General features: G+C 48.4%; 1 protein-coding gene across 9 annotated transcripts in view; it reads right to left on the bottom strand.

Annotated features, from left to right (window-relative positions):
• The window catches only part of ct (homeobox protein, cut), a 760,713-nt gene that overhangs the window by 131,786 nt on the left and 614,011 nt on the right, over positions 1-14,916 (bottom strand). The window contains exon 1 of one of the 9 annotated variants that reach the window (XM_065427450.1): positions 8,910-9,081. The exons of 7 other annotated variants lie outside the window; for them this stretch is intronic. In XM_065427450.1, the coding sequence (XP_065283522.1) occupies positions 8,910-8,940 (31 nt within the window). In that variant the 5' untranslated portion in view covers positions 8,941-9,081. Of the gene's footprint in view, positions 1-4,458; positions 4,751-8,909; positions 9,082-14,916 lie in introns of those variants that run through there. One more of the 9 variants, XM_065427448.1, reaches the window with a different exon arrangement.

The raw sequence follows: 14,916 nt of genomic DNA, 5'->3' as shown, positions 1-14,916 counted from the left end.
TCACTAATTATCTGCTTAGTTAATTACTTTACAGCACACATTGCAGTTTACGAATTGTAGCCGATTAGCTTGCAAGGCGCATCCATTTGAAGCAAACTTCCAGGATTACTTACACCAGTTTCGAGATATTATTTCCCAAAGTGTGGGACGAAATAAATGGTGTTACGATCGGCCAGCAGGGGTAGTGACCTTCTAGCCTCTCCTGCACCACTGCGACGAATCGCTTCGTGAAGCTCACGAAACAATGCGTCACTCCCGGACAGACATGCGGCGACAGCAAAGCGAGACACGTTTGGCAGACCGAGTATTCTAGGTTAATTCACTGTCGCCTTCATAGACCAAAGGGAGCAAGAACACTCCTGGAAAAGGGTTTTCTAAGACGTTCCCTCACGGACTCCGGTAACCGCAACGGTCGTTTGACAGATGCTCCACCTAATTGCTGGGTCATCCCAGGAACCAAGACGCACCAGCTTGAGTCAAGCGTGACAATCACTGTGTACGAAGCTCCCGTCCTTTTTGTGTGTTCAGTGAACAAAGCTGCCGGAGTGATCGTGTGAACCCTCGCCCTCAACGCCGGCTCTTCGACGACTTTATACGCTCCGATTGGACGAAAGGGGGCGGCAGTTCTCCCTGGCCTAGAGATCTAGGGAGGACAGAGGGGATTTAAGCGGACTTTTTCGGCTCCTCGGCTTGCTTCACTTCAGTCATGCTAGACTGATGAGATGTAACGTTCTCCATTCTTCAAGTAGATATTGTAAATAAACCCAGTACTCCTCGTTCTCGATGAGAACAAGTTCCTCCCTTCAACAACGTCCTTAGCGGGGATGAGTCGGACGACGTTACGGACCAGCTACCCCTTTTGACGTGCCCGACCGCAATTCGTACAATGGGCGTTCCAGTTACTTTTGTGCTACTGTGCATAAAAGAGCACTTAAAGGAAATCGTAAGTGGAACAACAATGCATTCTTAAGGCGAATTTAATGGCGCATATCTCGAAACTGGTGTCACTCTGGAAATTCATTCCAAGTGGATGCGCATTGCAAGCTCACAGGCTACGTTTCGTAAATTGCCATGTGCGGCGTAAAGTAATTAAGAAGTATATTAGTGAATGTTTGTTAATTACTTGAATATGTGTTTTAATTTCTCGTGCAAACAATGTCCGCCTCCCTGTACAATCCAGCTCGAGGACAAGAATTATGTTACCTGCAACAGGCCATTTTTTTTTAATTCCTTAAAACTTAACAATCGTCAGCCCGTATACATAGCATTCAGCGGCTCCGCAGGAGGTCGCGGGATCGATTCTCGACACCTGCGGCTACGTTAGGACGGAAACAGACTGTGAAAATGCATGTGTTCCTACATTAAGGAGGGCGTGAAAAAAATAAATTCTACAGGGCGCGGATTTTTTAATCGAAGACTGGCACACCTTGCAGATAAGGCTGCACAGACAAGAGTAAACGTGGTCCATCAATACGTATCATCTATCCCTCGAAGCCTGCGTTCTAAAATCTACTGTGAGTAGATGTATGGTATGTAGTTATGCGGGAACCAGATGCAGGCTTCGTTGATCATTGCGCAGCGTATGCTGACATAGCGCTCTAAGACGCTCATAAGACGTATTGAAACCTAGTGATAACCTACATGCCAAAGTGCTTAATGAAAGACTAAACTGGAAGCTGAAAACTTAGTTCACAGAAAAAAAGAAAACATAACAACACAAGAATACGAAATTTCCCGAATGATGTCATCAGCTAGACGCTTTCTCCGGTCCACCGCAAACATAGGCAGCCGTGTTTTAGCGTTACAAGAGGCAGCTTTTCGATGATGCTCATAGTGACTTGATCACTTGGCGAACGCTAAAGTTCACACTATCGAGGCGAAGGTGACAACAAAACACCTCTATACGGATTTCAAAGTACGGTCTGGTAAAGCGAGATGTGCTTTCACCGCATTTCACGGGCGCCAGACGTCTCAAGTGACACTTTATTTTTTGCCTACGCGTACTTATTTACTTTTGGTGTAGAAAAATATATATATATCGGGGAAGTGAAAAGCATGATGGCGCCGTCTCATGCTTTTTGTGGAAGTTGCGAAAAGCGAGCCTTCTGCAACGTTTGTTTCTGACTTGACAACGCAGTGATGACGCACCAGTATTTCCATACTACGCGTAGAACGAAAAACGATGATGCAGGCTAGCCATGCATCCATTCGACGCGTTGCGATAAGTTTCAGGCATATGTATACATGGACTGATATTGACGTCGACAGGTGCATTCGAAAACAGTGCGTTCGATAACGCAAGAATCTGCATACTGATGTTCACGTTGGCAGGTTCATTCGAAAACGTAACAATCTGCATTAGCTCGGTTCAGATCAAGGGTGCGCGCATCGCTTTGCATTAACGTTTAAAACGATATCAGCAATTTACACCAGATAAGTGAAGGACAGATAACTAACTGCGCAGTGATTTCGCGGACGACTTGATCCTGCCATACTGTTCAACCATTGATCTCATAATGTATCGCAAAAGCAGCAAGAGACAGCCGTCAATGGTTAATATAACACAGCGGCGCGACACGTAGAAGAGAAAGAGACAATTGCTGAATCGAATAAGCAAACATTTTGAACAGCTCAGTGGACGCGAAGATGCAGCTATGGGTAAGGTTATATTATTTTTGCTATTTTTTCGCTGTAGGTACCAAGTTACACCGCGATAGTTACACAGTCCTCGACAACCTCGTGTTATGTGTGACTTGTAATGTTTACAACACAAAAGTGTACATCTTCACTCAACAGTGCTGCATAGAGAACGCAGATCGAGCTCGCTTAATGCCAGCCCGCAATTATTCTTACATAAGCACAGCGGCTACACAGTCACCCCGAACTGCATACGACCTCTTTATCCCCTCCCTTCTTGTATTTCTTTTTTTTTTACATTGTGAGCAAAAGCTGGTATCACGTTCCACACCATATACGACTACCATGCAGGTGAACTCGACGGAATTACTGTGCTACTGAATTTCCGGCGAGAAGGCTGCTTCCGACTGAGAAACGAAGAGGGCCCAAAACAAAGACGAATCAATGCTGGGAAACACGACGGGACAGCATCGAGCTACAACGACTCACTTATATAGCTCAGTAATTATATTGCTTGTATACTGTAAACCGAATTACACCCTTAAGGGTGTTTTCTGTCTATAACTCGCACCATATATTCACGAGTGTAAGGGTGTAAAGGACCTTTAAGGATACAAACTGATTTACAATGTAGTAACCACTCACTTAGTAGAATTCCATGCAACATAACACCATTTACATGCAGTATGTTTCAACTCCTGTTTAAGTTTGACACAGCTTGGTTCAGTTTAAAGCACTTCACGAAATCGTATCGCTAAACAATGACTGACTGTTGTTCTTGAAGAATAAATGTACCGGTCATGGCTATATAATCGAGGTGTTGGTCGCTGGTATAAAGTTCTCAGTAACACGGTAGCGAATAATCGCAACATGAGCATTACAGGTTATGTCAGCAGATTCACGAGGCATACGCGGCTATACGCTCAAGCCTGAGAAAATACACTCCATGCAGGTGCATCATTCCGTCTTCACGACTATACCTGCACCGCACATCATTCGGCACTTACTCCACCTATTCGTAAACCTGTTAGTGTTTTTCTGTGAGCGGATCTACAATGCAGACACGCGGATATGCGTTTCCACGCCCTACAACAGACCGTGCGCGCGGTTATTTACGACCGCTCGACTTATGCCAAGGCCTCGATGCGCGTGCGTGTGTGTTCCGTGGAAAAACAGCCGTTTGTGGCGTGCCCTTGGATAGCAATTCACTGCATCTACTACACTCGACACCAAGAAGCATGAAATACAACGCAGTCGCTGCAGGTAAATCTCCGCGAAACGCTCGGCATACACGTTTGCATTCGTGTGGAGCTGTGCGCTGTACTTCCCGTAGACGTGGGATCATTTGTCCATAATGCCAGCGCACGTTCTTGGTGATAGGTTCGTCGCTTCAGTTTATGGAGATTATAGAAAAGTAGGGAAACCGCAAAGCAGGAAGGGAGAACATTAAAGAAAAGGGCGTAACACGCTGGGAAGAGTATCTGGCCGTTATAAAAACTGACGCTTGAGATATGCTGAAATGAAGAGCTAAATGAATGGATATAAGTACATTACACACTTCAATATCACGATAGGAACGAGTTTGAAGGAGATGGAAATACTGTTACCATATGCTTCTTGATAATGTAGTGCATTAATAAAGTGAACTCGGAAACAACTAACGTTCATCGAAGAGAACGGTTACCTTGTGACTTCTTAAACCGGTTCCTTTTACCAGCACGTGGTATTTGCAAACAGACACGTCAAACACAATAAGAATTTTAAAAAATTGGCGGAGAAGGGGGAGTACAAAAACATAGTGCTCCTGTCCCATCGCCTTACCAGACAAGCTTTCATCCGCGGCAGCGCAGTCACCCGATGCCATCACCAGCAGCGAAAGTCACTTAAGGACAGTGATGAGCAAGGTCAGACGATGTGTATCGAGCGCCGCGATCGCCCACAAGCTGGGCGTCGATGACTGCGAGCCATAGGACGCCAATGATTCCGTAGACGGCGCCTTCGCAGCGGGCATCCCGTCCACCGAAGAGGCGCCGAAGACGCCGGTGCGTTCGACCGCCTCGCGGCGGGTGCCGAGATGAAGAGGCGATTCGGCGGCGTCCGAGCAGCGGGCGATCGAAGGCGTCGGTCGAATCGCGTCGAGCGGGTGCCGAACGTCGAGCGGACAGCGCGGCGGCTGCGCCGACGCAGCTGTAATCCGACACGCGCGCGCGCTCCTCGTCTCTCCTTGGCCACGCCCCTCTCCTGCAGCCTGCACGACGCACGTTACTGCGCCCCCCCCCCCCGCCCCTTCTTTCCTCGGTGGAACCGCTCCCCCTCAGTAAGCGAAGTTTAGAAGAGGGAAGGAAGAAGGTGCTCGCCCTGCATCCCTTCAGCACCGTTCTCATTGAGGAGAGATGCCGCTTTTTTAAACGATCCGGTTATATATTGGTTTGATCTCATCGTTCGAAAAGCAGGCGTATGATGGAAGAGGAGAGTCCGCGGACATCATAACACTCTCGACTGTCGGCGGTCACCTGAACTGTCCCATTCCTACAACAAACGAAACGCTAGAGCAAAAACAGCGCGAAATTACTGGACAATGCAGAGATACGGATAGAACGCTGCCGTTATCGTTCCGAGCACCATGTACAAACTATAGCCCAACGGTAATCTCCCTTGAAAAGGACAGGGCATTCAAATGGCAATATCGATTTCTGTCCCACAATAAAGGTACTCGTGGAAGAGACAGGAAAAAAATTAATTAATTGACGCCAACAATGAGGGGATTCCACAAATGCGCTGGATAGGGAAGTAGCGATAAAAGCCGTATATAGAATACATCGCTATCTGATTTGAAATGGTTTAACAACGGAACTAGTGATCACCTTATGATCACGCATCTAGCTGCGGACACAGTACACCACGCAAAGAGGTAACCCGTGTGCTTGAGTGATGTCTAATTACTGCAGAGGCATCGCCTTCCGCACGACGAGGAATGTACAGGATGTGGGGTATTCGGATGCCTCGAAAACGGCTCAGCCGCAAACGCTTGCGCTGTTGCACTGTGGAAATGACAGGCGTGCTCGGTGCTGATGGGAGTTAGGCCCTAGGTATAAAAATATATAAATACTTTTCAGCACTCCCACTTCCCGAAAGCTTTAGCTGTCGGTTGTGCATAAAAGGTGTAACTATACGGAGGAGGGACCGATAAAATAGTAATGTTCTCAGCCTGAACAACACAGCCACCGCGCCATTTGTTAGGCGCCGACGACGGGCCAGCCGAGTTTCAGGCTCAGTGCCGCACGATGCTAATATACGTTTATAATCATAGCTACACAGATCGATATCCCACAAGGCAACATTAGCAAATAAGATGCAACGAAACGAAAGTGTTTCCGAACTGAGTTTTTTCCTCTCTCTCTCTTCCTAGTTTTCGTGAGAATGGGCTAGTTCGTCCTCGAGCGGCACCACTGTATGTAGAAACAATGCCCCATGGCTGTGACGCGAAATATCGCGGTAAATAATATCGCTCCCGCGTTGAAGCCGATGTCGGGAATAACATGTCAGGGCGAGCGTGATCCTCCCCGACGTTGAAGAAGTCGTTTACGTGATGCGAGTGAATCCTTCTATGCGTACATTCCGAAAGAGCGAACTAACTAAAGAGATGAAAACATCAAAACGTGTGGATGGATGAACGATGATGACAGGTGCGAAAACAAAACCGTGGCGTCGCTCGCGCTCCTCCAAGCAATCGCGAACAAATGCTGGCGCGAGATTCTTGGCGAAATAACTGCCAGTATTTACGCACGGTAGACGCGTTATGGGCGAATCTATTTTACATCAAGGAGACGGCATTTCCTTACGTCTCCGCGTGACTCATCTGCAGGACGTGCAGTTTCCAAACAACCTTTCTGAGAATAAAGGCAAGCAGTCGCGCAGATTCTGGATACGCCTTTGTTGCCGAAAGTTCACTGACACCGCCTCCGCTAGCCCAGTGTGAACGCGCTAAACGCCTTCGACGACGTTAACTATGAGCATGAACCAGAGCTAACGAAGATATTACAACGAAGGAAGTGAATATCATTAGCCGACGTTCGTTCCCGCAATATATTATTTTACCATTAAACTATTGATTTAGCGCAGCCTACAGACATATGCATGCATATACCTAACTACTGATTATTGCTCTTTTCTAAACACAGACGGCGGTGTCTTATGGCAGAAGTTGCTTATAACTGTCAGGTCATCACTCCACATACTGTCTCATGACGGATTATAGCCTCGTATATAATATGATATAATCCACAGGCTTCACGTGAAGTAAACACAGCCCAAGGAAATTATTTTACAGTCTGCAAACTCTATAAATATTGTTGTCTGTAGAACTTATATAGACTGGTCGAGAAAATATTTGTAAACATAAATAGCTTCGCCAAGCCGGAACCGCGAAGCCATTCGCCACAGAAGTTGTTTATCATTGGTCAGCGCTCGCGAACTAGTTCCTTTGTGTATCCCCGCCTTGGGTCACAAAACTTCTGTTACGCAACAACTATTCGATGCAGTTAACAGTGTGGAAAGATGGAACGGATTACCGAAAGAAATATCAGATATTGTCAGTCACGAGTCCAGGATACACCAGCTTGTAAATTGGCAACAGTAGCCTCTATTATTAATTACTTTCATTTTTACAAGTTTCAGTGAAATCACGTTTCAGCGAAATTACTCAATCAGCACAATGAGAATTCTCATTATAGGTACAGTTTCTCCTCAATAAATAAATGAGAATAAAGCCATAACTGCACATTGCGAAAATCAGCTTTCCAATGACCAATGATGTTAACCTACTTTCTTAAAAAGTAGAAACGCAAACGCATTCTAATCGCTTCTTCCAAAACCGCACGCAGGACATGAGGCACCGACCGCAGCTACTGCAAGATGCTTGAATGAGAGTGCACCGAACAATGTGCGCACGCTATTATGAAGAAGCATCCGACTTCTGCCGCCCGGATATAACAAAATTATTGCGTTACCGAGGGCTGCTTTAACACGCAGCCGTCGCGCTAACGCATATGCCTGGCTTCGCGCTGGCCGCTGAAGAATATACCAACCGTGACAACAGCAAGGCCGAAGCAACTCCACTGTCCCTTCTAGATATAAGTCAGCACGAGTTGAGTTCAGACGTCAGGCGAATGCCACCCTTCACTTAATGCACCAAGTAAATACGAGAAAAAAAAAGCCAGAAAAGAATTCGCAACAAGAATTAATCGAGGCGCTGCGCTGCCGTGAACCGCGCATATGCGCGCACGTATACGTAGATCCGTAGACATCGCGGCTTTTACAGACGTGGGCGTGCACGATTGAAAAGAAAGCTCCAATTGAAATTGGAAAGGGTGCGCACACGGTAACAGCTTAAAAATGACCCGTGGGAACCAACGAAGACTTTCGATGTTCGCACTGTGTGTGGACATTCAAGAAATCTTAACCACGGGTTCATAAGTTTCCGAACAGTTCATACGTTGCCGGTGGCAGAAACTCATTGAAAAATCGCACTGTCGAACGAATGTTGTTCTTTCTGTGCAACTCAGGCTCCCGATGAGCAAGCTTCGAGCCTCGGGTTCGCACCAGCGCAAGTCCAACGGAGTGTAACCGGACAAGTCGAAACTCACTGGTGCACAAGTTTCGAAATCACATGCGTTCAAGAGAGCGTGAAGCGAATTGCGCTGCTCGGTCTCACGAATGACATCTTGTCTTCAGAAAAGCTTTAGTTAGAAAAAAAAATAAAGTGGAAGACATGCGGCGCATAGGGACAACATCTACCGACCGGTTCGACTTTGCATAATTAAGGACGGAATGTGAGACATCGGGCCAACGTAGTCCTCGTCTTCTACGGGCTTCGAGCGGAGTATAAGTAACACGTGAGAAAAACAAATACTTTATAGGCGAAAGAAACGTAACAACTTTATATGTAATATGAATACCAGCCTTGGGGTAATGCGCGGGAGCCTGCTCGACTCTGAAACTTAGTGCTGCAGCGCCAAGGGCCTCTGTGCGATGTTACTAAAAGCGGCAGCCTAAAGCAAAAACCATCACACGGAGAAAGAAATCTCGATGCGAATAAGGACGCGATATGAATGGCCAGGGGAATTCCGAAAAACAACGCGGAGGCCGTCTGTACTCGAAAGCGTGCGCTTGCCGAAGTCGCAGCGCGCCGGAAGACGATCCTGCGCCCCGTGCTGACCGTGACAGGCAGTATGCGTGTTCTGGGAGGAGGGAGTCAGTAACACAGAACGCACCTTTCTGCGAACAGGGCATCTCCAGCCGCATGTCGACGACTCCGCTGTAACAGTCCGCCGCCGCCGTCGCCGACACGGGCGCAACGCCGCCGATCAGCGCCGATCAAGCGCACTCCGCTGCGAGCACTCGACGCCGACGACCACATACAAGCCAAACGCGCGACTGGCATGCGATCGCCCGAAGCCCGTCTGCCGCGGCTCGCTCGCTTCTCTCCCCCACTTCCCCGCATTGGTTTTCACGACGGCCGACAGATGGCGTCGCGCTCCCGCGCGGCTTCATCGTGGCTTCGCGCGCGTCGGTCCATCGCCGCCCATCCCGATGAAGAGAGAGAAGGGGTCCGCTCTCCGACAAACAAGTTTCTCCATCGGTATCGAGAAAAGATCCGGCCGCCCGACGGCTTCCTTCCCTCCACCTCTGCGGCGGGGATAGACACCCCCGCAATCGATCCCCCACGTGACTCGAAGGGGGACTTGCCTTCGCGTGCTTGGCTCCTCCCATCGGCCCCTTCTCTCTCTCGCCCTCTCTCTAAACGGGGAGCGCTCGCGCGTGCTCGGACGGTCAAGGGATGCTGCCGCCGCTGGGACAGCTCGCGGTGCTACCGAGCACGGTGCTACCGAGCACGTTACCGGAGGAAGATTGCGGCCTGGCGAGAGCAGCCGAGCCACGGTGACGATGGATTTTGCCCGAGTTGAATGCGAATGCTACCGTAATCCTTCGTGCTAGCCTTCTCGCATCACGAACTCCTCTTCAAATCCACAACAAATTAAATAAAGCTTTAAAATATCAAAATGGAGGATTGTGAGCGGTTACTCCTTATATATTATTTGATACGGTGTTACGAGTTGAAACAGACACGCACGTGCACGCAAGCACAAATATGTGCTGTGTGAAGCTCAAAGTTAGTCAAGTAACCTTCACTTTATACCAACGGCTCATATATTGCGAAAGTCGCGAAAGAAGCGCTATTCTTCTCTCCAGAAATATTGATATTAATTTCATACACAGAAACCAGCGCCCGAAGACTCCAAAACTAGTGCGCACTCTACGTGGGTGAAAGTAGTGAAAGAAGGTACACCGGCGACGAATAGCAAATGTGCAAAATTTGTTGTAAATTAGTCTCACGAGATCTATCGCTTCCGTCGAGATGCATCATTTCCCACAATCCCAAAGTCACAGGTCTAAAGTGATGAGCATTTAAATACTTTAATACGTGTATGAAAGTTTACATTCGCAACTATACTGTTGTTCCATGTTGCTAATAATTATTTCTAGATTGGCATTGCATTAGCTGATGCTGTATTAACATGGATCTCTTCAAAAACCTGTAATCAGGCGTTTCTATATACGTATGTATACCAATCCCATGTATAGTACCTCGGGCCTGTAGAATAATGCCAAACAGATGAGAAGAAATAACCGCAACTCTTCGTCTTCACCGCTGATCTGCGTTGACCTGAAAGAACCGCCATTGCACGCTTCGAAACGCCCGTTCAATAGAAAAAAGAAAACACAGAAAACGCGGTATACACGCACAAGTGCCCGATCCGAAGGAGGTTCGTGCATCATCTCAGCAGACATCTTATGCAGCAGACTTTCCTGAGGCTTACTTCGGTAAAATAGGCTCGAGTATATCGCTTCAGAAGTTTCTAAAAGTAAAGCAAAGGTTCGAGCCGACCGAACTTTCGCGACACGTGTTCGTGAAACTTTCGAAGACCACGTGACGTCCACAACCGCTTTCCTATGACATCCGAGCATGTTAGAGCGAAGCTACTCAAGTGCGACGGCATAATAGTGTATGCATCTCGCGTGGCTTCTGTATGGGGGTGCCAACGGGGAAAGGGTTGTCGCTTAAGTGAGAAACATTTGGCATTCTCAGAATCCACGAACTCGAGATAAGAAGCTCTGCAGAATTGGAACCGCTTGCCATAGGGGCGAAATGACGCAGACAGTCGCGATACGAGTGCATGGCGCCAGGGTTTCCTATAGCAAATTATACCCCCGGTGGGCTGCAGGCGTCCCAGGAGAAGTACGCAGGATAACCTTAAAAGAAAACAGCCATTCCAATGAAGTGCCAAGCGAAGAACAATGGGACGAATATGGCGAAAGCGCGACCATGTGCGGCAGCAAACACTTTTCCTTTTCTTACACTTTTTTTGCGTCGTATCTCTCCGTCGACGAGGAAACATCAGGAGGCCGTGTATAGAGCATGCACGACATGAGCCTTGGCGAAAGAAATAACGCGCCGGTCGTCGTTGGAGGATTGCAATTATATAGCCAGAGCTTTTTCGTCCCCCACTGACGTCAAAGCCATACATACGAGCACTTAAAAGGAAACGCGTGTGTATATGTTCCCTAACTTCATTTGCTATTCTCAACGCGCAAAAGAGCCAGGTCGACCTAAAACTCGAATCAAGCATCGCAGCTAGCAAACCATATAAACGGCAATTTCCTCGTGTACGTTTCTCCTTTTCCAATGACATCACGCACGCGTACGACCGCGTTGGGTGCCCATTGTTCTCGGCTAGCTTTACCTTTTTTTTTTATTGTTCTCCGGAACGTCGCAACCACGTTTATTGCCTCATCTACTTCTTTTCGCATTATTCTCAGCCGTGTAAAGCTGAGACGTTGCGTCATTGGAAAATTTCAGACCTTCCGAGATCTCAATAAACGTGTTAAGGAAAACTGCGGAATTCAACCACTGCTTGGGACGGTTCAGAATGCAGTTAGCCTCTATGAAAAGCTGCATTGAGGTTTCATGCACGCAGCTTAACATCGACGATAACTGCATGCTGAACCTTGTAAGGTAACGTTTGAACTCCGCCGTCCAGCCAAAATGCTTTTTATTCAACGTCCGCTGTCCTTTCAGTCGCACTCGCATCTTGCGTTTCTCGTCGCTATGGTGCCTACTTTAAGCTGGCTATTTAAACTGCCTATTTTAAAGGCAGTAGCTTTATCTCGCCGTTCACTTTTAGTCTTTTTTTGCAAAAATTGTTTCAACACTATATTTTTTTATATTCGAATTTTATATTAGTACGCCTTGAACAATAGGCTTTTAGTGTGTGTGTGTGTGTGTGTGTATGTGTGTGTGTGTATGTGTGTGTACGTGTGCGTGCGTGTGTGTGTGCCTGTGTGTGTGTGCGTGCGTGTGCGTGCGTGCGTGCGTGCGTGCGTGTGTGTGTGCGTGCGTGCGTCTGCGTGTGTGCGTGTGTGTGTGCGTGTGTGTGTGTGTGTGGAGAGCGAGATATATATATATATATATATAGAGAGAGAGAGAGAGCATTTTCTGAGCGTGCTCATGCCAAGTTAGCGCACTATTACACAGCTAAGTGCGTCCGAGCGAGTATATTGCTCCTCACGCTGCAAAAAAAAGTGCGTTAGTGACACGCATTCGCCCTTATTTGGTGCCAGCAGGTCAACGCAGTAACGGCTTTTGCCTTATGCTCAACTGGTACCGACAGACGCCTCGCAACAGATGGAGGTGGTCGACCTTGGGCCCAAATGCTATAGCTTCCAAACTTAGCTGTGAGTACCTCTGCTCCACAGCATATATCTACGCAGCGCAGTGATGTGTGTACGGATCAGAGACCTGCGTGCAAAACGTCACTGCTGTCCCAGGCGGCGCGCGTGACCAGCCCCAGAGACAGAAGCGGCGGTGAACCAATGAGCTGAGCAACGGGTGGAGAGGGGGCACGTCATTCCCAATATGATTCCACCGATCCGATCCCCTGACTCATTGATCATAACGAAAGAAGGGTTTCAGTCTGGTTCTGCCAGACCCAGCCGAAACCAGAATTTGCGGTTCGCGAAGCGCGCACGCACGTATCGCTGCACAAAGTGCACAACCCATTGCTCCCCGTCAAGGGCAGCCGATATCCCCGCTCCCAGCGAGAACCAGATCTCCAACCTCCCTGCGCACAGCCAGACCGCCATCGCACTGCACGCGTTATGTGAGCGAAAAAGTAAAACCGCTCCAAGAACGCGCAAGTCGAACGCCTGCGACCTGCACGCCACCAAATCGCGCCGCCGAAAGTCAGCATTCACGCGTATAGCCGGGGGGATGTACTTGCGTAGATCCCAGGGAAAACATAAAAAAAAGTCGTTCATACCGACCAAAAATTGCTCTCTCCGTCCCTATTGCCACCGCTGAATCGATAGTCGAATTCCCAGACGGGAAGGTTATTCTATTTTTTCCCTCTTTTCCCCTAAATTCCGCACTTCACGTATGGGTAAACGGCGGGTGCCTGCCACTTGCAGCCCCAATATTTCACCCTTTCTACCTCTTTATTACGCCATCCGCGTGCGTCCTTCAAAAAACAAAATGAATAAATAAATGAAAAGAGAAAAAAATAAATAATATAAAGGAGTGCCCATGTCTGTGCGACCAACCGACCTCCCCGCCTGGCTCTGCGTAGATAGGGTAATATTCTCCACTTTCCAATAAGGTTTACATACACACATACACCGGCTCTACACTCTGACATATATGCCGTTCATCTCGATATGCCTTCCGCGCACAGGTTCTTCATACACATCCTCCCAATTCTTTTTTTCTTCGATTTACAACTGCATGCCACATACACTTGTCGTCCCTGCTTCTTTCAGCAATTTTTTTTATCTTTCTCATCGCTTTACCTCACCCTTTTGCAAGAAAATAAAATAAAGGCGTAGTGGGCAAAGGGGTGCCTGTCTTCAAATGGGGGAAACGCGAGGCCGCATCGCGCTTCGGGGAAAATACGGGAAAACGGGGCTCGTCCCGATTAAGATCGCGGACCCATTCGTCTCCCTTCGGGTCCCTCGCCCAGAATGGGGACGAGGCTCGGGAAGCCACGCAGAAAGGGGCCAAAACCACGCGGTTGTTTGTAGCCGTTTACTTGCCTCCCATGCGCGGCGCGCGCGCCGCACTCACCCCTTTTCTTTAGGCAGGCACAGCGGGCGCACGTACAGAGAAGAAACAAAAAAATTGGAGGAAAGGGGGGGGGGAGGGCAAGGGGAAGCGGGTAGCGGGAACACCTCTCGCTTTGTGTGGCGCCCCGTTCTCCTGTATAGTACGCGTTGCGTAATAGCTTCGCCCGCGCTCCCTCCCCCTCCCCCCTCCCGCCTCTCTTTTTTTCCCGTTTACACTGACTCGAACTGGAGTAAACCCAGAAACGCGTCCGGCGGCCTACCCGACAAGGCAAAGAAGTTAGAAGGGGGGAGCGCGGGGCTTAGAAAAGGAAATGTAAAAAAAGGGGGGGGGATGCGGGTAAATGGGTGACGAGGGAAGGCGAATGTGCTGAAGTTGGAGAGGAGGGTGCAGCTTTTCCTCTGGCACCCCTGCCATACACAAAAACTTCTTGGTCTTCGTGTTTGCGTTGCGCGAACGGGGGAACTGGCAGATCCAGCTCGGAATTCATAACCTGTTGTTTGGCTACGACCCGGTGTGCGTGCGCATCTGTTTCTTATGGCCTTCGTAGTAGCAACACCTTTTTTCTTCTTCCCTCCTTCAGCTAGAACCGCCTGGAGTTGGGATAGGGTCGCCTTTCTTCATAAGGGGATCGAATAAGGGAAGTTTACTTTCTCCTTCCTGGGTGAAGAAGAAAAAAGCCTCCGACACCTTCCCGCATTGCGGTCTGTATGCGCGCCAACTCGGCTTCGTGTTGGTCAACCACCCCGTTTACGCGTCTTCGTCCGGTCCAAGGTGGAACAAAAAAAATGCCGTGCGAGAAAAACGTCTTTTGTGTTGTGGGAAACGACGCCTCGGCTGCGCATGCATTCATCGGGGACGAAGGATATGCGAGATTTTTCGCACATTCTGGGAAAGGCTTGTTTCCCACATTCGAGGTGTTTTTGTTGGCTGCTGTCGATGACCACCACCGGCAACTGCTTGCATTTGAGAGACTCCTTTGTTCCGGGAGGTGGTGCTTATTTTTCCTTTATATTTATTTGAGTGGCATGCTAGAGTTGGATGCACCGGGCTCTTATAGTACAAGCGTTCGGAAGGCAAGGAATCACAATAAAGAAAAGCAA

This window comes from Dermacentor albipictus, chromosome 2 (genome assembly GCF_038994185.2).
Source record: "Dermacentor albipictus isolate Rhodes 1998 colony chromosome 2, USDA_Dalb.pri_finalv2, whole genome shotgun sequence".
NCBI classification, from domain to species: domain Eukaryota; kingdom Metazoa; phylum Arthropoda; class Arachnida; order Ixodida; family Ixodidae; genus Dermacentor; species Dermacentor albipictus.
This window is presented reverse-complemented; position numbering and strand designations above follow the sequence as displayed.